Source organism: Eubalaena glacialis, chromosome 11, assembly GCF_028564815.1.
Source record: "Eubalaena glacialis isolate mEubGla1 chromosome 11, mEubGla1.1.hap2.+ XY, whole genome shotgun sequence".
NCBI classification, from domain to species: Eukaryota; Metazoa; Chordata; class Mammalia; order Artiodactyla; family Balaenidae; genus Eubalaena; species Eubalaena glacialis.
In genome coordinates, this window is record NC_083726.1 from 28,148,117 (window position 1) to 28,171,977 (window position 23,861).

Here is a 23,861-nt window from a genome sequence, read left to right on the forward strand (position 1 = left end):
AAAGGACAAAATTTATCTATATTTTTGTAGAATCACTCTAGCTGCTGTGTGGAAAATAAAGCTGTTAATGGGGTAAGGATAGAAGCAGAGAGACTGTTAGAAGGCTTTTACAGTGATCCATGTACACTGTGAGGGTGGCTTGGATCAAGGCAGTAGTGGAGGCCCTGAGGTTGTAAATATATTTTGAAGGTAGTTCTAGTAGGATTTTCTGATTAGTGGGGTATTTTCTTTTACAGCTCTTTCAAGAAGCATGCAAGGTTATTGAGGATGGGGTCTTTGCTTTATTTTACCATTGCATTCTCAACAACATAGCATAATGACATAGTAATCACACTCAGTAAATACTTTTTAAAAAATTTATTTATTTATTTATGGCTGCCCCAGTTTTAGTTGTGGCATGTGGGATCTTTAGTTGCAGCATGAGGACTTCTTAGTTGTGGCACGCGTGCGGGATCTAGTTCCCTGACCAGGGGTTGAACCTGGGCCCCCTGCATTGGGAGCCCGGAGTCTTACTGACTGGACCAGTGGGGAAGTCCCAATACTTTTTGAACGGATGACTGAGTGATGATATATGGAAACTTAAAGTGAAGAAATGAGTAAAGAGGCAGGCAGCATAAAGATATTGTGGTAAAAAACAATGCAACAGTGCATTTAAAAAAAATTATTATTCTGTAGTTTTAATACTTGGGCCTGTGGTTGCCTGGAAGACAACCCTTTCATCAGTAAAAAGAAAAAATAAGTGAATTCATGTTTCTCACTTTCATCCCCTGGCTAATCTCCTTAAAGGGTTGTTAACAAGAGGAACAATGATATTAATGACAGCTAACATTTATTGAATGTTTTCTTTGTATCAGATGCTGTGATAAGGACTTAACATGTATTATTTCTCACGAGACCCCCTCCCCCATATGGAGTAGGTGTTATTGTTACCTCATTTAACAGATGAGGAAATTGAAGGTAATATAAGCTACTAAGAGTGGTGTGAATCCAGGATTCAAGCCCAAGACTAGCTCTTAACTGCTACCCTGTCTTGCCTCTTACTTTGGAACCTTGTTTGTAGTCTTCCTCTTCCTTGCTATGATCCTAACGTACATCAAGGAACTCAAGGAACATCTTAGCCTCCCAGTTCTTAATGTTATCAGTGCCAATGATCTTTATTACTTTTCTTTTCTAGTTACTCAAGCCCATGGCAGTACCTTCCATCTTCTTATCAGGCAGGATAATTTTACCTGACATGTTAAAATCATATCTCTGCATTCCTTACCTCAACTGACTATCCTCTCAAAAACTTTCATAGTCTCACTACTTACCTTCTTTGGCCTTGCTGATTATTTTAGATTTTTAATTTTTATTTTTTCTTCTAGTCTGTCAACCTTTCTTGGCTTCGTTTCCTTTACTCTCTAACCATACATCTAACGACAGTTAATATTTGTTGAGCACTTATAATGTCTCAGGCACTGTACTAAGCATTTTATATACTGCACAATAACTCTAGACAAATAGGTGCTAATATTAGTCCCATTTTATAGATGAGGAAACTGACATTTAGCAGGGTAAAGTGAATTTTTTAAAGTCATATAGTCAGTATTGGTTGAGACTCAAACCCACATCTATTTCTGACACCAAAACTCATGACGTTATAACCTTTGTAACCTATTGTCCTTCACCACTGTCTTCATTTAATTTACTTTCTCCCTGATACTCTGAACTCCTTTATTCTCTTATCCTTTTACTGTTCCTATCTGACAAAACCCCAAACCATAGATCAGTGTAACAGCCCACATTTTAAAATACATATATTGTTAGGTATGGGGAATTTGGGAGATTGTTTTAAAATGATTTTATTTGGCTCATAAAATTAGAAGGAAGGGTAACTTACTGGGAATTATGGGTATGGGCAAGAATGGGATCTTAGGCTAGTGGAATATGGTGAAGACTAAAAATTGCTTTCATCATAACAACTTTTTTGTTGAGAACATCATCTACATAAAAGTATTTGTTAAAACTGCCAATCATTTCTTGATCTAAAATAAAAGCTAGCTTGCCAATACTAGCTCTCAGATAAGTAAGGACAAAGTATCATAAACAAAAAGAATAATAATATTCCAGCTAAAGCAACTGGTTACTCAATAAAATTGACCAATGGGAATCTACAGCATAAGGATGGAAACTAATTTCAGAGTCCTACTTTGGATAGGTCTTTCAACCTTTTGTACAGTTACTACTTGAAAATTTCCCTTCCATATACTAAAAAGAGATATACTATTATTTTCCTGTTATGTCTATTTTCATTGTTTCTATTTTGTTTCATAAATAACTTTTTGTGTATATCCTCCTAAAAGTTGTTATTTCACAGGGTTTCATCTGTCCATTATGTATGAAAAGATGTATAACTGCTATTGATTTGTCGGAGCATTACCAGAAAGTGCACGCTGAAAATGAGACAAGAGGACAGGAACTTCTTAATGACTCCAGTGTTACTGTGGGTCCTGAATATTTTGTTTTAGCAGCTTGGTTTTGGGTTGCTCAAAATAGCTTTGTTTTTCCTTGCCTCAGTGTTGCTTAACTTTTTCTGCTATAAGGGAATGTGGATTGCTTTAATTATGCATGCTCTAAGAAGGTTTAATAAGGAAAAGAGGCTCTTGGGAAGTTGGCTGTTCTTACTGTTTGCAGCAGTCTTTTTGTGAATCTTTAAACATATATAAAAGTTTAAGTTTATATTTTTGCATAAATTTTGCCATGAAATTTGAAATATAAAGTGAATGTTTTTTATTTCAACCTTTGTAAGTTATATCTTTATTATGTAGTTAATGTTTTATTAATGAATGTTTTAAAATGCTTTAGGTTAAGATGCTTTATTCTTACATAGAAAGAGGACTTTGCATGTGAACTGTTACTGTCTTTATTTGGAAAAATATACAGCATTAGAGTCTGGATCTACCACTGGTTCAGTCTTTGTTTTGATTCCCCAGACCTGTTGGAAGTGACAGAATGATATACACCTGTTATTAATCATGGGTCATCCAAATGTTTCTCTGTAGTATGTGAGGCTGGTGTATGCAGAAGGCTGGGAGTGGGAGCGAGTGAGGGGAAGTGTTGCCCATTTTTAGTCTGGAAAAAATTTCTCAGATGATCTTGATATATCTCCTTCCTTTGAAAATTATTACAGTATTCTAAAAACAAAGAGAGATGTAGCTTTTCAATAAATTCTTTTACAAATCTTTTAAAAGAATGAAACTTTTTTTTTACCATGAAAGACAAAAAAATCAGACTTACTCTTTCCTATGAGTTAATGATGTATAAGAAAACGATCTCACCAAACTTTCACTTATTTAACATTAATAGAGCACCTCTTATGTGCCAGGAATTTTGGTAGGTACAGGAGATAAAAAGGTAAATAAGATATGGTCTCTATGCCAGGAAGTTTTTATGATAGATATTTGCAAAAAGAGTACAATGTCTGATTCAGCTTGAGGGGAACTGCAGAAGAACTTGAAGAGGGGAACAATTAAACCAGACATTCTCTAGGGTGGTGGGGAAATGAGTGCAAATAGGAGGACACCAGTTAAACTATGGAGGCAGTGTGAGCAAAGATAGAGGCATAAAAGATTCTTGGAACTCTGCTTAGCATTTTATCAGTTGTTTTTCTTCCAGAACATATGGGTCAACTTTTCTTTATGGGTTAGCCAAAATCAAAAGTGACTATCTTACCTACCTGTCAGTTAAATAAGAACTTTCCTTTTAACTGAAAGGACACTTGGTACAATAGGGTATCATAAGTATCAAGTTAAGTTAAGTTCTTAGCTATGGTGGATCTGAGAAAGGATTACAGATAACTGAAAACTAACAGTAAGGAATTTAATGCTTTTAATCTTAAGTCAACACTGTGTGTGTGTGTGTGTATGTGAGAGAGAGAGAGAGAGTGAGTAGGTGAGATATTTGGAATGATTAAGGGAAATAAAATGTAGCTGGCTATTTTGGTGTATTATTGTTTGCTGTTTTACTGTTTGTAAGTTATCTATCTAGCAACCTTAATTCCCTTGAAGATAGTTTACAAAAAATAGAGGAGTCTCTTAATATCCAGAATTAGTATCACAAAGCCCATGAACTAAAGATCATGCACTCTATTCACGGGACATCCTCAGATATTCATTCTGAGCTTATTTTACTTTAAAAAAAAAAAAATTTATTTTTGTTTTTGGCCACGTTGGGTCTTAGTTGCGGCATGTGGGATCTTTCGTTGTAGCGTGCAGGCTCAGTAGTTGTGGCGTGCAGGCTCCAGAGCGCATGAGCTCTGTAGTTGTGGCACGCGGGCTTAGTTGCTCCATGGCATGTGGGGTCTTAGTTCCCTGCCCAGGGATCGAACTGCGTCCCCTGCATTGGAAGGTGGATTCTTAACCACTGGACCACCAGGGAAGTCCCTTTACTTTTATTTTAAATGAGTGATATGGTTTAATAAACTTTTTTTCCCTTAATCTATCCTTCCTATCCATATCAGGCAAGCATTGCTAGAAATAGCATAGGAATAATTTTTAGAAATGATTGTTGAAAGACAAAACAGTGTGTAAGAAAAACTATAGAATGTGGGTACAGGAATTAAAGAGACTTGCCAGAATTAATAGAGTGGAAGACACCCATTCAGTGATTAATATTTATGCTTCTGGGATATTAAACAAAGGTTTAATATCATCTGTTTAAGTAGGTGAGGAAGTACATATATGTATTTTAGAATTATTTTCATCAGAATTGTCCCAAAATTGAAGTTTTATTTAAACATGCAAGCTCTAATCACATGGAAAATTTACTTAGGTGGAATATTTCTAAATATGTATTACTGAATTTCTAAAACTTCTCTTAGGGATGAATCAGTTCTTTCTGGAATATTAACCTGGTAATGTTTAGAAGCTTTAAGAAAGTATGGCATACCCTAATGGGATCATTAGCTTTTTGGCGTCCTTGGGTATCTAGAGCCAAAACCTGGAAGTAAACACAATGGTCAAAAAGCCAAAGTTGTGAAGATTAAATAGCATAATTGGGATGTGGATTCCCTGAGTAACACTGTAATTTGCCTACTAGTTACTAGCAGAAGCTGAGACACGAAAGAGAAATGACAAGCTAAATATTATAGGGGTTTATGTGCTGTTGCACTAAAAGCATGTTAACTAGTGTGGTACAGCAGTTACTGGGCAGAAGTTATAAGAATACCAAATAGAGCTTAATATAGAGCCATTATGAAATATGATGGTAGATAATAGATGGCTTTGAAAAAAGAGCATAATACCAAGTAGATTAACACACAGGCTGGGGGCATTCATTCATTCAGAAGACAGTGCTGAGCATCACATGTCTCTGGATCCTAATGGCATTATTCTGATGTCCAAAGGCACATCCTCAGTACTTCTGTCTTTGCTTACTTTAGGAGTTTCATAAGAGATCATTGCATTCATTCACCTGTAGTGCCCCTGCCCTTCACTCTGGCTCTGTGATCAGAACATACCTCTGTTTCCCAAATGCAGCATGGCTGTGTTTCATACCTCTTCCTACATCTTTGTTCATGCTCCTCCATTTGCTTAGAATGCCTTTATTTCTGACAAGTAAACTCCTATTCAGTACCTAATTCCAGTGTCTCATACAGACATATGTCTACATACATGTATATATACATATATACCTGGGGGGGGTGTGTGTGTGTGTGTGTGTGTGTGTTTATTTTTTGGAAAGTATTAACTGCTGCCGCAGGCAGATTTGGATACTTCTCTTGTGTTCCTGTAGTTCTTTATATATATCAATACTTCTGTTATACCATTGTCTGGTAATGTTATGTTCATTGAGCCTTGATTCTGCTATATGATGTGCATAAATGATGTGAGGGTATGTTATTTGTATAGCACCCAACAAAGGAGCAGAAGTTATTTGTTTATTCTTAGTTTTTATGTGTCCGGAGTACTTATTACTTAGCTCAGTCTATCCTTTGGCAGGTTTTATAATCTGCAAGCTCTTCTGTTTTTTTTTGCCAAATTCTGCCCTGCCAGGTTCATTCATATTTCATTAAATAAGTACACTCTGTAGAAAGTATATGGTATGTTCAAAACACTACACTAGCCATTAGGGAAACATAGATTAAAAGCTTCACTGTGTTGTGCATTATAGTGGATGTAGAAACTTGACAAACCGATGATGAGAATGCTGGAGGAAAAAAGGCAATATATGCAAAGGCGTAAACATGTGAGATACTGTGGTGTGTTCAGGGAAACGTAGGTACTTCAGTATAGTTGAAGCATGTTGTATAGAGTAAGGGATGTCCAGAGATCAGATTGGTTAGGTCATTGGGGGACTGTACCTGCAGGACCTTTGTATGCCATAGCTATATAATAATTCTGGGATTATTTATAAGTTTTTAATATTTTATGGGACTATATATTAATTTTAAGCTCTTATAGTGTTAATCTTAAGTTAGCAAGGAATTTACTGATGAAAATACTTCTCAACCATTGTAGATACTCTACAATGAGTAATTATGAGTTATTTATATTACCTTTTTTCTCAATGATCAGAGTGCTTCATGTTCTTAATATTTTGGTTATTTCTGTGCAGTAGATTGGAGCAGATATTGTTTTACTAAGGGAGATATCTAGAGAGATGGAGGATATGATGGCAAGTCTTCTCAACTAGACTTCTAGATTAGAACTAACTTCTCAGATTAGAATTCTATACTCTAGCCATTAATTTATTCAACCTAAAAGATGGTTGTAAGGGTTTTAAAAAACATTTTGTAAGCTGCAACCAGGATAGGCAGTGATGTATCTTTGCACAATACCAGAATTTGGGCTTAACACTGTAAATTACAATTTACTTATTGGTATGAATAATACATATGACTGTATTTCATAACATACAAATGGTTATTTTGCAATACTGAATACTGTTTTGAAACCTTTTCTACCTCTTTCTGTAGGGTTTCATATGTCCCCAGTGTATGAAATCTCTTGGATCCGCTGATGAACTTTTCAAACACTATGAGGCAGTCCACGATGCTGGTAATGATTCGAGTCATGGAGGGGAAGCTCTGGCTCTGAAGCGGTACAGTATAATAGTTTTGAAGTGTAATGTAGTGAATGCATGTGATATCATTGTTTAATCATGAATACTTAGTTCTCGAAAAGAGTAGTGTTTTTATATTATTTAATTTAAATCTATCTTCTTTTAGCATAGCCTTTATCTTTTATTGTTATAACCAATCCTATCCTTGACCAATAACTATCTATACCAGCATCTACAGTATGGTTCACAGGTTTATATTTTTAATAAAGATTGTGATTTTTTAAAAGGTTAAATTATATTTAGCAATTCTGCTTAATAAAGAGTGATATGCTTTGTTTAGAAGATTTTATAGTAAGTTGATAAAATAATGAATTTAGCAAAGAATTAAATTTAATAATTATTAAAAAAACTTTTTTTGTAATCACCAATATAACAGCAAGCACACATAACACATTCTGCTTCTTGACAATTTTGCCTGACCATTTTAAGAATTAAACTAAAATATAATTAATTGGAACAGCATTCAACAGTATGACTTTGCTTTTCTTCTTCTACTGGTAAGGACTCTTGTCTTATATTCCCACTAAGGAAGAAAACTTGATTTTATTCTACTTGTAAAAAATTGTTTTTCATGTTTTTCTTTAAAAAAAAAAAAAAGCCTCTTAGTTGGTTAATATGTTATGTTATATGTTATATGCTATATGTTATAGCATAAAGAACACCACATTAAGGAAAAGTATTATGACCACATTATGGTTGATAGATAATGTAGAACTATAAAATATGGTTGTTTTAATTTATTAAAATATGTGAGAAAACCAGAGCTTTTGGGAAATATGAATCTTCCCTTTTACATGACTATTAGTGCTTTTTAGGATTTTTATGTATGAGTCAATAATTTTGGGTACTGTTCTTTTGTCATTTGTTAGGAGGTAGATATAAAATATATACTTTATATATAAATGTTTATATGTTTAGTGTCAGTTTAACAGAGTTGCTTTCTCAGCTGTGAATTAGTGCCCAATACATGAACTTTCAACATAAAAACATCCATAGTCTACCTGTGTTCTTGCTTCTTAACTTTTCATCCAATGTTTAGCTCACTAAAGCCTGGTTTTTGCCCTACCATTCTCCTGAAAATACTTCTTCAAAGGTCAACAGTAAAAAAAAACCTGGATTATTTTCAGTTTTTATTTTACTTGACCTCTGTTTTGGTCATCTATAACCGTGTAATAGTCCACCCCAAACCTAGTGGTTTAAAACTGTAACTCTGTATTATTTCTCATGATTCTTTTATTTAACTGGATGGTTCTGCTTTAAGTTATGTAGAGTTGGGTGCTGGGAAGGCCAGAAGGTCCAAAATGACCTCACATTCATGGCTGGGAGATGATACTGGATGCTGGCTGTCAGCTCAGCTGGGGCTGTATATCAGGGGACTCAGTTCTCCTTCATGTGGACCTCTCTATGCAGCTGCTTGGACTTACAGGCCAGCAGTTGGGTTCTAATAAAGAGCATTACAAGAGGAAAGAAACAGAAGCTGCCAGTTGTCTTAACGCCTGGCTTAAAAAGTTTCAGAATGTCACTTCTGCCATATTTTATTGGTCATAGTAGCCACAGGACTGCTCAGGAATCTGAGGGCCAGCTCAGATTGAAGAGGCCAAGAAGTAAGCTCTATCTTTCAGTGGAGGAGTGGCTTCTGTGTATAGGAAGGGAAGAACTTGATGGCAGCCATCTTTGTAGACTATTTATTACAATGTCTGCAAAATTTGGTTCTTCTGGCTCTCTTTCCTTCTACTCTTCTGAGACAGCACATCATTGTGATAATTCTTTCTTGATCTGTTTAATGTACTCCCTTCCTCTATATAATGTACTTGGGGTAATATCCATATCCATGACTTCCTCCTGAACTACATCTCCAACCTAGAATTATCTCCCAAGTTGCCTACTAGGTATCTTCTCTTAGAGGTTCCAAAGGAACATCTCCCTGTTGACATTTGAAAACAGGGTTCATTATATTTCCTTCTAAACCTGTTCCTTACCTACTGTTACTTCTTCTGGTTAATGGCAACATTATCTTTCCACCAAGTTACTAAAGCCAGAAAATTGGATTTGCTCATTTTTACACACTTAACCCTCCCCTATTTGATCTGTCACAAAGTTTAGTTAATTCTATCTCCTTAACAGCTCTTATAACCTTTTTTATCTTCCCTGCTATGGCTTAGTTTAGGCTTCCTCATCTCTCACTCAGAAATATTTTTCAGTATTTATAGTTGGCTCTCTCCCTATGTCTTGTACCTCTCTACTTAACTCTCCACATTGCTGCCAGACTAGTATTCTTTGTCTTTTTTTTTTTTATAAATTTATTTATTTTATTTTTGGCTGCATAGGGTCTTCGTTGCTGCAAGCGGGCTTTCTCTAGTTGCAGCGAGCAGGGGCTACTCTTCGTTGTGGTGCGTGGGCTTCTCATTGCGGTGGCTTCTCTTGTTGCGGAGCATGGACTGTAGGCGCATGGGTTTCAGTAGTTGTGGCACACGGGCTCAGTAGTTGTGGCTCACGAGGTCTAGAGCGCAGGCTCAGTAGTTGTGGCGCACGGGCTTAGTTGCTCCACGGCATGTGGGATCTTCCCGGACCAGGGATCGAACCCGTGTTCCCTGCATTGGCAGGTGGATTCTTAACCATTGCACTACCAGGGAAGTCCCTATGCCTCTGTTTTTATTTTTATCATAGAACTGATGGTCTGTTACTCTTACTTCTTTACATGTTTACTTCCCCCATTAAACTGAACAACTTGAGAGTCTGGCATAGACAAGTTCTGTTGAATAATGAATTAATTCTTTACATATGAATGGCTACCAAAGGTAGAGGACTCATTTCTCCATCTTTTACATTTTTCTTTGTTGGCAGTTTCCTTCTTTTTCTATTATTAACCATGTTTCACAGATGAAGCTGACTCTGTCCATTTGTTCTCTACCCCCACTCCCATCCTAGAGAATAATTCTCCCACCAGTATGTCTCATTATCTTTTACTTTCTGATATGCTTGTGCTGGTGTGGACTTGGTCTTCTGAAACATTAGAACTGATCCCGTTCTGTTCCCTTTGTACTAGAATCAGTTAACTTGAGTATTCCCAATCAGCTCAGTTCAGTTTTGTGTCTTCTACCATGGCAGCCATTGGAGTGGTGTGGAGGAAGGAGAGTCCCTTTTTCTGCTGTTTATAATCCAACAGGGGAAGATATGTTCCTCATATCCACAAGAATAATCCTAAATGTGTTTTCTCATGGAATCTTTTTCCTGCATTAGGGCCTTGAGGTGTCTGCTCACCATTCTTTGTCAGACTGACAGAGAATTAGGTACGGTGAACAGAATGTGAGGTTTTGACAGGAAAGAGCATTTCAGACTCAAGAAACAAAAAGAAGCCAGAATTGCTAGAGCTAAAGTAATGAGGGTGAGAGTGGTAAGGCAAGGAGTAGATTGTGCAGATTTTATAGTCCTTGTTAATGAGTTTAGATTTTACACTAACTGCAGTAGGAAGCCATTGATGCTTATTGCTGGTAAATTAATGGGAGATATTTTGCTTTTGGCTCAGGTTCCTGACAGTCAGTTTTATCATTTCCATGAGAAAATGTTCTTCCATTTATAGACAATGTGCTTTAGGAATAAAATTATTTTCCCAAGGATTTTATATATATATATATGCCACTATACATAAAATCTATAGTTTTTTTTTAAGACTTGAGAAAATTAGAATACTAATATGCAGTCACTAGCCATGATTTGTTAAAGAACATTAACTATTAATTCCTGTTTTTTTCAACTTATGCTTAGAGATGACATAACACTACTCAGACAAGAGGTCCAAGACCTACAGGCTTCACTTAAGGTAAGACTAAAAATGATTATACTTGCTTATTTTCAGTGTTTCAGATAAATAAAATCTTTTACAATTTGCTAATTAAAAACCGTTTTCTTTTCTTAGGAGGAAAAATGGTACTCAGAAGAATTAAAGAAAGAATTAGAAAAATTTCAAGGGCTGCAGCAGCAAGTAATTGCTTTTAAATACTTGAAGTGTGTTATTAGTTGTTTATTTTCATTGTTGAAAATCAAGCATAATACTTTTTTGTAAACAGGTGGCCTGATATGAATAACTTCCTAATTTGTTTCTCTGTGTATTAGCCTACATGTATATCCTTTGGTAGTACTAATGAATGCAAACCAATATAACTAATATGTGGGAAGGTCAGATGTAACTCCTTAAAGGTGCTCCATTAAGAATCATTTACCTATGGATTGTTTAAAACATTATTCTTATTTTCTGACAATATACCTAAATGGTTAAGAAATATAGGTTCAAACAGTAGAGAAGCTCTTCAAAGCATTTGTGTTTGTGACAAATTGAAAATCACTAAAATGTCTATTAATAAGGACAGAACTATTAGTAGCTGCTTACAGTTTATATTAGTGGAGATTGTTTGAAAACATGGGAAAACTGATGTATTAATGATGTTAAAAAACATTTGTGTCTTTGTACACACACAGGCACATATGTACTATACAACTTTATATAAAAATAATATATAGGGAAAAGAACAAGAAAATCATTGTGGTATCAAAAGTAGTTATTTTGAGGGATTTCACTTGATATCTCAGATTCTTTATATATATATGTTCTTTATAGCTTAATGTATTTTCTAAACAATGTCTTAACCAATTATGATTTTTATACTAAAATTATTTTGACTTTTATACTAAAATTACATAAAGAATCATAGAATAATGAATTTTACCAAATACATGTATAGTTTTCATTTGTAAGAATAAAACTGACACCCTTTAACTATAGCTCTAATACTTTTATAAAGTAATTAGTGATCCCTGTACACATTATCTTAGCACATTATGACTCCCAGTTGGTCTTTTTGTCATTTCACCAAAAATTGTGATTTGGACTAGGGAAAAAAACAAATAAATGGATAAAAAGATATCAGTCTTATTACTGCTAAGCTTCTATAATTGAGGTCACATTAAAGAGGTTTTTAGTAATCTAAAATACTTATAGTTCACTTACGTATGTTTTACATAGATGCCATTAACAATCAGTCAAACATGAGCTGTATTATTTTCCTCACCTGAAAACACAGAGGAAATTGTTTACTACATTTGAGATGGCTATTTTACATTTATAATAAATTAAATGCATTCCCACAGTGCAATTGCCTTGATAAGAAATTTACCTTTGGGGGATAATGTATTTTAAATATTGATGATTATTAGCAATCAGTATGTCTAAATCCAATGTATAGGAAAATAAAAAGTCAGATGTACTATGAGATACCTTATGAAACTTTTTCAGATATATATAATTCTTTAGAATATGGAAATAATGACTAGGTAGTATATTATTTTATTCCTAATGCATGTGATAAATTAAACCTTATGGAATACATTCTTTATTTCGGCTTCTTTAAAGACAATTTATAATCTGGAATTAAAAATTTATGTTTTTAAAGCCAATTTTTTTAGTAGTGTTAGTTTCATGGCATATTTCAGCTTATGAAAATTTTCAACTATTATAGGATTGAATCTTGTCTGCTAACTTAAGTATGTGCTTTAGAATCTATTTTTATAATTGTGATACTTTGTTACTTATTACTGTATTTATGGAATTTAAGATGCCATCTTGGCAAGACTCATAAAAATTTAATATATGTTAACATAAAAGAATTCTTAGAATCAGTGAGCTACAGTTAACATCATTATTCCAGACTGCCTAGTCGGACCTTAGAGATCTAGAAGAATGTGAGCAGGCCAAGATTTGATTTTCATCAAAATCTTGCTACTTACCTGACAGAATGTGGATTTCAGAGATTTTTTTCACATTGGCAATTGTAACAGTATTGTCTTTTCCTTTTAATGCATTTGTTTATGTTTTTTGTTTTCATCGAGGAGTCTAAACCTGATGGATTAGTGGCTGATTCATCAGCAGGTAACTTTTTTTTTTTTTTTAAAACATCTTTATTGAAGTATAATTGCTTTACAATGGTGTGTTAGTTTCTGCTTTATAACAAAGTGAATCAGTTATACATATACATATGTTCCCATATCTCTTCCCTCTTGCATCTCCCTCCCTCCCACCCTCCCCATCCCACCCCTCTAGGTGGTCACAAAGCACCGAGCTGATCTCCCGGTGCTATGTGGCTGCTTCCCACTAGCTATCTATTTTACATTTGGTAGTGTATATATGTCCATGACACTCTCTCACCCTGTCACATCTCACCCTTCCCCCTCCCCATATCCTCAAGTCCATTCTCTAGTAGGTCTGTGTCTTTATTCCCGTCTTGCCACTAGGTTCTTCATGACTTTTTTTTCTCCCTTAGATTCCATATATATGTGTTAGCATACTGTATTTGTTTTTCTCTTTCTGACTTACTTCACTCTGTATGACAGACTCTAACTCCATCCACCTCATTACAAATACCTCCATTTCATTTCTTTTTATGGCTGAGTAATATTCCATTGTATATATGTGCCACATCTTCTTTATCCATTCATCCGATGATGGACACTTAGGTTGCTTCCATGTCCTGGCTATTGTAAATAGAGCTGCAATGAACATTGTGGTACATGACTCTTTTTGAATTCTGGTTTTCTCAGGGTATATGCCCAGTAGTGGGATTGCTGGGTCGTATGGTAGTTCTATTTGTAGTTTTTTAAGGAACCTCCATACTGTTCTCCATAGTGGCTGTATCAATTTACATTCCCACCAACAGTGCAAGAGGGTTCCCTTTTCTCCACACCCTCTCCAGCATTTATTGTTTCTGGATTTTTTGGTGATGGCCATTCTGACCGGTGTGAGATGATACCTCATTGTAGTTTTGATTTGCATTTCTCTAATGATTAATGATGTTGAGCATTCTTTCATGTGTCTGTTGGCAATCTGTATATCTTCTTTGGAGAAATGTCTATTTAGGTCTTCTGCCCATTTTTGGATTGGGTTGTTTGATTTTTTGTTATTGAGCTGCATGAGCTGCTTGTAAATCTTGGAGATTAATCCTTTGTCAGTATCAGCAGGTAACTTTACTTAAAGCTGTTATTTTTTCATTTTTCTTCCTTCTCATCCTTTTTTACTTCTTTCTTTTTCTGTGATGCTTGCTACATGAATTTTGTTTTGTGATTATACTTTATGGCTTTAAAACAGTGAAGATAACAGTCATATTAGAGAGTGTCTATTACCTGTGAACTTTGTAACTTAATCAGTTAATGAAATCTTAGTCCTTTTTTAGTTCATTATATTCTGAAGTTATAAAGAAACTTCTGAAATATTACATTAATATGGTGGTTAATGAAAATTTAGATCTGTATTAAAGAGCGATGCAGTTTTTTCTCTTGAAATAAAAAAATGATGAAACTAGCATCTTTGTAATGGACTTTAACTGGAGGAATGCACAATGAATAATCAAAATTATATTTTGAGATTAGCTATTGTATTTAATGTCCCTCTGAAATCCCTTTTCTTTATGAGAATGAAGTAGTAGGAGATGACTGCATATTTTAATTGATTATTTTATTTAAGACCTTGATTGTTCTTAAAACAGTTCTAATTTCATTTCACATTGTGACACATTTCATCAGAGGCGCAGGATATATTACTTTTTGGTCAGTTGACACATACAGGAAAATAACTGAGAAACGTGAAGTCAAAATAATCCTTAAACAAATATTTATAAATTGTTTGGGTATGATTGCTAAATATTCCTTTCATTTGCTTTACATGTTTGTAAACTATGACTTGAGCCTTAAATGAATTGGCTATGCTTAATTCTTTCTTTTTTTAAAAAAATAAATTTATTTATTTTATTTTTGGCTGCGTTGGGTCTTTGTTGCTGAATGCTGGCTTTCTCTAGTTGCGGTGAGCTGGGGCTACTCTTTGTTGCGGTGTGCGGGCTTCTCATTGCAGTGGCGTCTCTTGTCGCGGAGCACAGGCTCTAGGTGTGCAGGCTTCAGTATTTGCGGCACGTGGGCTCAGTAGTTGTGGCTCACAGGCTCTAGAGTGCAGGCTCAGTAGTTGTGGCGCACGGGCTTACTTGCTCCGAGGCATGTGGGATCTTCCTGGAACAGGGCTCCAACCCATGTCCCCTTCATTGACAGGAGGATTCTTAACCAGGGAAACCCTATGCTTAATTCTTAAAATGTGAAGATACTCTACTTGTAATTGGCTAGTAGATGCATGTTGATTGTCTTTAACTTCTACAATGATTATGATATAAGTAATAACAATTTAGGAAATGTAATTCACATTGTATTTGAATAACTACTGTACTTTTTTGTAGAACTACAGTCTCTGGAGCAGAAGTTAGAAGAAGCCCAAACAGAAAATTTTAATATTAAGCAAATGAAAGACTTATTTGAACAGAAAGCAGCCCAACTTGCCACTGAAATTGCAGGTAAATTAAATCACAATTATTTAGCCAATATATCAGTCACATTACAATTTTGCCATTGTATATCCTAGAAATAAACATTGTATTTTACTGTGATAAAGCATTTGTTATAGATTGTGGTGGTGATTACTGGCATTTAATGATAATAGAGTTGCTTTATAAGTTATTTTGTTTCTTCTTCCACCTCCTCCCTTCAAAGGACTGATTTTCTCTGTAAAATTCTTCCTGAATTTTAGAAAGGATGAATTTTCTTTTGGGGTATGCTTAAAGATTAACAAGTAACATTTTGAAGAAGTCAAATAATATAGGACAGATTTAACATTTGGTTATGCTAACAATTACATATAATTTTTTTAACTACATATACATGCTTTTAGGTAAAATATTGTATGTGATTAAGTATACATTAAAATGCTAATTAGTAATTTATTGCTGTGTGGAATTTATGTAGACAAAGACATTTGATCATTTAAAGTTTATCATTTAGCACCAGAGGGCAGACAGCAGAAGCAAGAAGAACTACAGTCATGCAGCCTGTGGAACAAAAACCACATTCACAGAAAGATAGACAAGATGAAAAGGCAGAGGGCTATGTACCAGATGAAGGAACAAGATAAAACCCCAGAAAAACAACGAAATGAAGTGGAGATAGGCAACCTTCCAGAAAAAGAATTCAGAATAATGATAGTGAAGATGATCCAGGACCTCGGAAAAAGAATGGAGGCAAAGATCGAGAAGATGCAAGAAATGTTTAACAAAGACCTAGAAGAATTAAAGAAAAAAGAAACAGAGATGAACAATACAATAACTGAAATGAAAACTACACTACAAGGAATCAATAGCAGAATAACTGAGGCAGAAGAATGGATAAGTGACCTGGAAGACAGAATGGTGGAATTCACTGCTGCAGAACAGAATAAAGAAAAAAGAATGAAAAGAAATGAAGACAGCCTAAGAGACCTCAGGGACAACATTCCCATTATAGGGGTCCCAGAAGGAGAAGAGAGAGAGAAAGGACCAGAGAAAATATTTGCAGAGATTATAGTTGAAAACTTCCCTAACATGGGAAAGGAAATAGCCACCCAAGTCCAGGAAGCGCAGCGAGTCCCATACAGGATAAACCCAAGGAGAAACACACTGAGACACATAGTAATCAAATTGCCAAAAATTAAAGACAAAGAAAAATTATTGAAAGCCACAAGGGAAAAACGACAACATACAAGGCAACTCCCATAAGGTTAACAGCTGATTTCTCAGCAGAAACTCTACAAGCCAAAAGGGAGTGGCATGATATACTTAAAGTGATGAAGGGGAAGAACCTACAACCAAGATTATGCTACCCGGCAAGGATCTCATTTAGATTCGATGGAGAAATCAAAAGCTTTACAGACAAGCAAAAGCTAAGAGAATTCAGCACCACCAAACCAGCTCTACAACAAATGCTAAAGGAACTTCCCTAAGTGGGAAACACAAGATCAGACAGGGACCTACAAAAACAAACCCAAAACAATTAAGAAAATGGTCATAGGAACATACATATCGATAATTACCTTAAACGTGAATGGATTAAATGCTCCAACAAAAAGACACAGGCTCGCTGAATGGATACAAAAACAAGACCCATATATATGCTGTCTACAAGGGACCCACTTCAGACCTAGGGACACATACAGACTGAAAGTGAGGGGATGGAAAAAGATATTCCATGCAAATGGAAGTCAAAAGAAAGCTGGAGTAGCAATACTCATATCAGATAAAATAGACTTTAAAATAAAGAATGTTACAAGAGACAAGGAAGGACACTACATAATGATCAAGGGATCAGTCCAAGAAGAAGATATAACAATTATAAATATATATGCACCCAACATAGGAGCACCTCAATACATAAGGCAACTGCTAACAGATGTAAAAGAGGAAATCGACAGTAACACAATAATAATGGGGGACTTTAGCACCTCACTTACACCAATGGACAGATCATCCAAAATGAAAATAAATAAGGAAACAGAAGCTTTAAATGACACAGTAGACCAGATAGATTTCATTGATATTTATAGGACAGTCCATCCAGGAACAGCAGATTACACTTTCTTCTCAAGTGTGCATGGAACATTCTCCAGGATAGATCACATCTTGGGTCACAAATCAAGCCTCAGTAAATTGAAGAAAATTGAAATCATATCAAGCATCTTTTTTGAGCACAGTGCTATCAGAGTAGAAATGAATTACAGGGGAAAAAACGTAAAAAACACAAACACATGGAGGCTAAACACTACGTTACTAAATAACCAAGAGATCACTGAAGAAATCAAAGAGGAAATCAAAAAATACCTAGAGACAAATGACAATGAAAACACGATGATCCAAAACCTATGGGATGCCGCAAAAGCAGTTCTAAGAGGGAAGTTTATAGCTATACAAGCCTACCTCAAGAAACAAGAAAAATCTCAAATAAACAATCTAAACTTACACCTAAAGGAACTAGAGAAAGAAGAACAAACAAAACCCAAAGTTAGCAGAAGGAAAGAAATAATAAAAGAGCAGAAATAAATGAAATAGAAACAAACAAAACAATAGCAAAGATCAATAAAACTAAAAGCTGGTTCTTTGAGAAGATAAGCAAAATGGATAAACCATCCTTCTCAAACTCTTCCAAAAACTTGCAGAGGAAGGAACACTCCCAAACTCATTCTATGAGGCCACCATCACCCTGATACCAAAACCAGAGAAAGATACTACAAAAAAAGAGAATTACAGACCAATATCACTGATGAATATAGATGCAAATATCCTCAACAAAATACTAGCAAACAGAATTCAACAACACATTAAAAGGATCATATACCATGATCAAGTGGGATATTTCCCAGGGATGCAAGGATTCTTCAATATATGCAAATCAATCAATGTCATACACCATATTAACAAATTGAAGAATAAAAACCATATGATCATCTAAATAGATGCAGAAAAAGCTTTTGACAAAATTCAACACCCATTTATGATAAAAAAACTCTCCAGAAAGTCGGCATAGAGGGAACCTACCTCAACAGAATAAAGATCATATATGACAAACCCACAGCAAATATCATTCTCAATGGTGAAAAACTGAAAGCATTTCCTCTAAGATCAGGAACAAGACAAGGATGTCCACTCTCACCGGTGTTATTCAACATAGTTTTGGAAGTCCTAGCCACGGCAATCAGAGAAGTAAAAGAAGTGAAAGGACTACAAATTGGAAAAGAAGAAGTAAAACTGTCACTGTTTGCAGATGACATGATACTATACATAGAGAATCCTAAAGATGCCACCAGAAAACTACTAGAGCTAATCAATGAATTTGGTAAAGTTGCAGGGTACAAAATTAATGCACAGAACTCTCTTGCATTCCTATACACTAATGATGTTAAATCTGAAAGAGAAATTAAGGAAACACTCCCATTTACCATTGCAACAAAAAGAATAAAATACCTAGGAATAAACCTTCCTAAGGAGACAAAAGACCTGTATGCAGAAAACTATAAGACACTGATGAAAGAAATTAAAGATGATACCAACAGATGGAGATATATACCATGTACTTGTTTTGGAAGAATCAATGTTGTGAAAATGACTATACTACCCAAAACAATCTACAGATTCAATACAATCCCTATCAAATTACCAATGGCATTTTTTACGGAACTAGAACAAAAAATTTTAAAATTTGTATGGAGACACAAAAGGCCCCGAATAGCCAAAGCAGTCTTGAGGGAAAAAAATGGAGCTGGAGGAATCAGACTACCTGACTTCAGACTAAACTGCAAAGCTACAGTAATCAAGACAATATGGTACTGGCACAAAAACAGAAACATAGATCAATGGAACAAGATAGAAAGCCCAGAGATAAACCCACACACCTATGGTCAACTAATCTATGACATAGGAGGCAAGGATATACAATGGAGAAAAGACAGCCTCTTCAATAAGTGGTACTGGGAAAACTGGACAGCCACGTGTAAAAGAATGAAATTAGAACACTCCCTAACACCATACACAAAAATAAACTCAAAATGGATTCGAGACCTAAATGTAAGACCGGACACTATAAAACTCTTAGAGGAAAACATAGGAAGAACACTCTTTGACATAAATCACAGGAAGATCTTTTTTGATCCACCTCCTAGAGTAATGGAAATAAAAACAAAAATAAACAAATGGGACCTAATGAAACTTAAAAGCTTTTGCACAGCAAAGGAAACCATAAATAAGACGAAAATACAACCATCAGAATGGGAGAAAATATTTGCAAATGAATCAACAGACAAAGGATTAATCTCCAAAATATATAAACAGCTCTTGCAGCTCAATATTATAAAAAGAAACAACCCAATCCAAAAATGGGCAGAAGACCTAAATAGATATTTCTCCAAAAAAGACATACAGATGGCCAAGAAGCACATGAAAAGCTGCTCAACATCACTAATTATTAGAGAAATGCAAATCAAAACTACAATGAGGTATCACCTCACACAAGTTAGAATGCGCTTCATCAGAAAATCTACAAACAACAAATGCTGGAGAGGGTGTGGAGAAAAGGGAACCCTCTTGCACTGTTGGTGGGAATGTAAACTGATACAGCCACTGTGGAGAACAGTATGGAGGTTCCTTAACAAACTAAAAATAGCATTACCACATGATCCAGCAATCCCACTACTGGGCATATACGCAGAGAAAAACACAATTCAAAAAGACACATGTACCCCAATGTTCATTGCAGCACTATTTACAATAGCCAGGTCATGGAAGCAACCTAAATGCCCATCGACAGACGAATGGATAAAGAAGATGTGGTACATATATGCAATGGAATATTACTCAGCCATAAAAAGGAACAAAATTGAGTCATTTGTTGAGACATGGATGGATCTAGAGACTGTCATACAGAGTGAAGTAAGTCAGAAAGAGAAAAACAGATATTGTATATTAATGCATATATGTGGAACCTAGAAAAATGGTACAGATGAACTGGTTTGTAGGGCAGAAATTGAGACACAGATGTAGAGAACAAACGTATGGGTACCAAGTGGGGAAAGCGGCGGGGGGGTGGTGGTGGTGGTGGGATGAATTGGGCGGTTGGGATTGACATGTATACACTGACGTGTATAAAATTGATGACTAATAAGAACCTGCTGTATAAGAAAATAAATAAAATTCAAAAATTAAAAAAAATAAAGTTTATCATTTAATGTAATCAGAAGTATAATTTTATTGTATATATTTATGGTTATCAAAGGAATGTGAATTTGAATTAGAGTGATATATAGATATATACTGGAATATACAAGAATTTATAAAACTGTTCTTCCGTAGAGTTAATGTCATGTCATTTGTGTAACTATCCTGAATTAGATATAAAGTCAAAATATGATGAAGAAAGGAGTCTTCGAGAAGCTGCTGAACAAAAAGTGACACATCTAACAGAAGAATTAAACAAAGGAGCAACTGTAATTCACGATCTAAAGAGTGAACTGGTAATTTAGAAGCCATTTATTAGAATGTACCTTATTTGAAATTGAAAAATGAAATATATACACTGATGAAACGTTTTTGAAAGTACAGCCTGAGTAGAATGGAGGAAAGAAAAAATTCCCTATAGTTTTACCACGTAAATGTATATACTTTATATGATTTTTAAAGTAAAAATGGAATTTTATGACACATAATTTATGACATTAACATTTTTGTTGTTTCTATCTTAGTATCAACTGTCTTTTTTAGTAGTTTCCATATTTGCATCTCTGATCTTACCATCCCTTGAACTTTAGTTTTATAAATCCATACTTTTAGGACACTTCTGATTGCATTTCTAGCTTTCATTTCAAATTCAACAAGTATAACATCAAGTCATCCTATTTCCTCTGTAACTGTATTTCTGTCATTGGTACCATGTATTTTCATCACTCTCCCCAGGCTTAACAACTTTGGATCTGTCCTTGCCGCCTTTCTGTCCTTTATTTAGCACTCAAGAAATATATGAATAAATGAATCAACTGTATTCAACCTGCACAAACTCAAATTATGCTTATACCTGTTTCTTCTTCATGTTATTGACCAGTTTCATAGGATAAAAAAATGAAGGAATTTAGCATTTATCAAGTGATTGTTATTACCAGTGGGTGTAGTTTGTGAAGGAAAGGAAAGCAATTAAAGCGCTAAGGATAATTGTGAATTTGCGATTTTGTACCTTGAGTGGTAATACTATTAAGTATAAGATAGAGCGGGAAAAGGAGAGGATTGTTGGGGGAAGACATCAGTGTTTGATGTTTGGAATCTAGTAATTGATATTAAAGATTGTTTTATTTTACTTTCTTAGTAGTAAAACTATTTTAAAAATGTGTGTTATTTTAGTTTCACTGTGATTTTTAATAAAAATGTGTTGCTTCACAGCTTCAGAGACCTGGAATAGAAGATGTTGCTGTGCTTAAGAAAGAACTGGTCCAAGTTCAAACGCTAATGGACAACATGACCTTGGAACGTGAGAGAGAATCTGAAAAACTCAAAGATGAATGCAAAAAGTTACAAGCAGAACATGCTCACTCACAGGTAATGAAGTTTAGTGCACTTAAATGAGATTGATGTTAACTTGTTTAGTGTGCACTCTTGAGTGAAGCCAGGATTTTTCTGAGTGACCTATCAAGCAGTATTTGCCTTTCTTTCATCTGGTCTGAGTAATATTTGTATATAGTCAATATGGTCTGATAGTCAATATTTTTAATCTTTGCTCTATGAAGCTAGAGACTTAGAGAAGAATGTTTGCATACAGGAGTATTATTCTGTTTAATAAATGATGTATATCGTGTAGAAATTATATTTAAAGTTAAATTTGCTCCGGACTAGTCAGTAAGTAGTAATTAAGTTTATTTCAATTTGGTAGGGGTAAAGGAAGTATGATTTCATTTTCTTCATTTGTATAACCAATGTTGTTTAGAAAAAGTATTTAAGACTTATTTTCTATTCGACTTCTTTTTCATTTATCAGTTATTTAATTATGTGGTTGAAAGAAGTCATAAGAATCATCTAGTCTAACACTCCATCCAGGAATTCCCTTTATAGCCTCTCTGATAAGTGATCTACAACTCTTGCTAGGTGATGTAGGGGGTGCATATTTCTTCCTAAGTCAGCCATTCCATTGAGTTGGCATTTGTTTCCCTATAATTTACATGCACTGGTTCCAGTTCTCAGGAATTAAACATAATAAATTGTTCTTTTCCACATGAAATATTTGAAGACTGTTCATATTTACTCTGAGTTTTTTTCTCTTCCAGGATAAACATTCTCAGTTTCTTCTACTATTTCTTGCATGACTTTGGCCTGTAAATCCCTTATATAATTATGTCAGCATATGACAAACTCTAGGATGTGTAGTAAATATACTTGCTTAAAAATGATAGCCTTTGTCCTTCCTACTGTATCATAGGAGGTATTTTGTTATAACTACTACTATGTGTAGTTCTTAAGCTCCCATATATGATGTAGACCTCTGTTTTTCATGTTTTCAGTTTAAAAAGTTAAGTTATAGTGACATTTCAACTTGCATCTCTTTCTTAGAGTTTTTCAGCTGGTGATCTAAAAGCCACTCTATTCATAATTAGTAACTTATTAATGAGCTATGGAGTATAAATATAGATAACCCATGTCATCCTTTATTTTAGTTCCTCCTATATCTTATCAGTGGAGGAATGGTGAAAGTTTATGGGTACAACATGCATAGGCATGTGAGGCTTTATGATGCCTAACACTTCAGACTTTAAAGTTTATGAACTTCAGGTGCAGATTTCCCAAAAGTGATCTTTGTAGCCCAATGACACATAGTCCCACAAATTTTCAAATAATTCCAGGGAGTTCATGAATTTATCAAAGCCAATAAAAAGCTCCTAATGTGTAATCAAGGAGAGGCTGAATCAAAGAAGTCTCATGAGGTAAAATCCCATCCAAATAATGCTTGAGTAGAAATTTCTTTTAACCCTGTAAGTTAAGTATTAAGTTTGTTTTATATTTAAGGAATCTGGGCTCAATGAGGTTAAATAACTTGTTCAAGGTCATGCACCTAACATAAAGAAGCGTGGATTAGAACTCAAGTCCTGTCTGAAACTCGTGTTCTTTCTATATCATGTTATTTCCCATTTTAGGTGGTCTGGTGATTGCCTTAGAAGTAAATTTGTGCTATTAATCTTGATCTAATACTTATTTTTATTACTTTTTATATCTTGACATTGTATATTTGTATTGAGTATAGCTTAAAGTACTTTTGAGTTGTGTCTCATACCATTTCCATATGAAAAAAATTACTGTCTAAATATTCCATCTCATTTATTTGTTTATAACTGTTTTTAGCTT

At 34.8% G+C, this 23,861-nt stretch overlaps 1 protein-coding gene across 3 annotated transcripts in view; it reads left to right on the forward strand.

Moving 5' to 3' along the window:
• EEA1 (early endosome antigen 1) overlaps positions 1 to 23,861 on the forward strand; it is a 125,016-nt gene that overhangs the window by 37,096 nt on the left and 64,059 nt on the right. For 2 of the 3 annotated variants that reach the window (XM_061205423.1, XM_061205425.1), the window contains exons 3-9: positions 6,956 to 7,080; positions 10,867 to 10,921; positions 11,018 to 11,083; positions 12,985 to 13,024; positions 15,369 to 15,482; positions 20,874 to 20,995; positions 21,912 to 22,067. In XM_061205423.1, coding sequence (XP_061061406.1) covers positions 6,956 to 7,080; positions 10,867 to 10,921; positions 11,018 to 11,083; positions 12,985 to 13,024; positions 15,369 to 15,482; positions 20,874 to 20,995; positions 21,912 to 22,067 — 678 coding nt within the window. The remainder of the gene's footprint in view (positions 1 to 6,955; positions 7,081 to 10,866; positions 10,922 to 11,017; positions 11,084 to 12,984; positions 13,025 to 15,368; positions 15,483 to 20,873; positions 20,996 to 21,911; positions 22,068 to 23,861) is intronic. The other variant, XM_061205424.1, reaches the window with a different exon arrangement.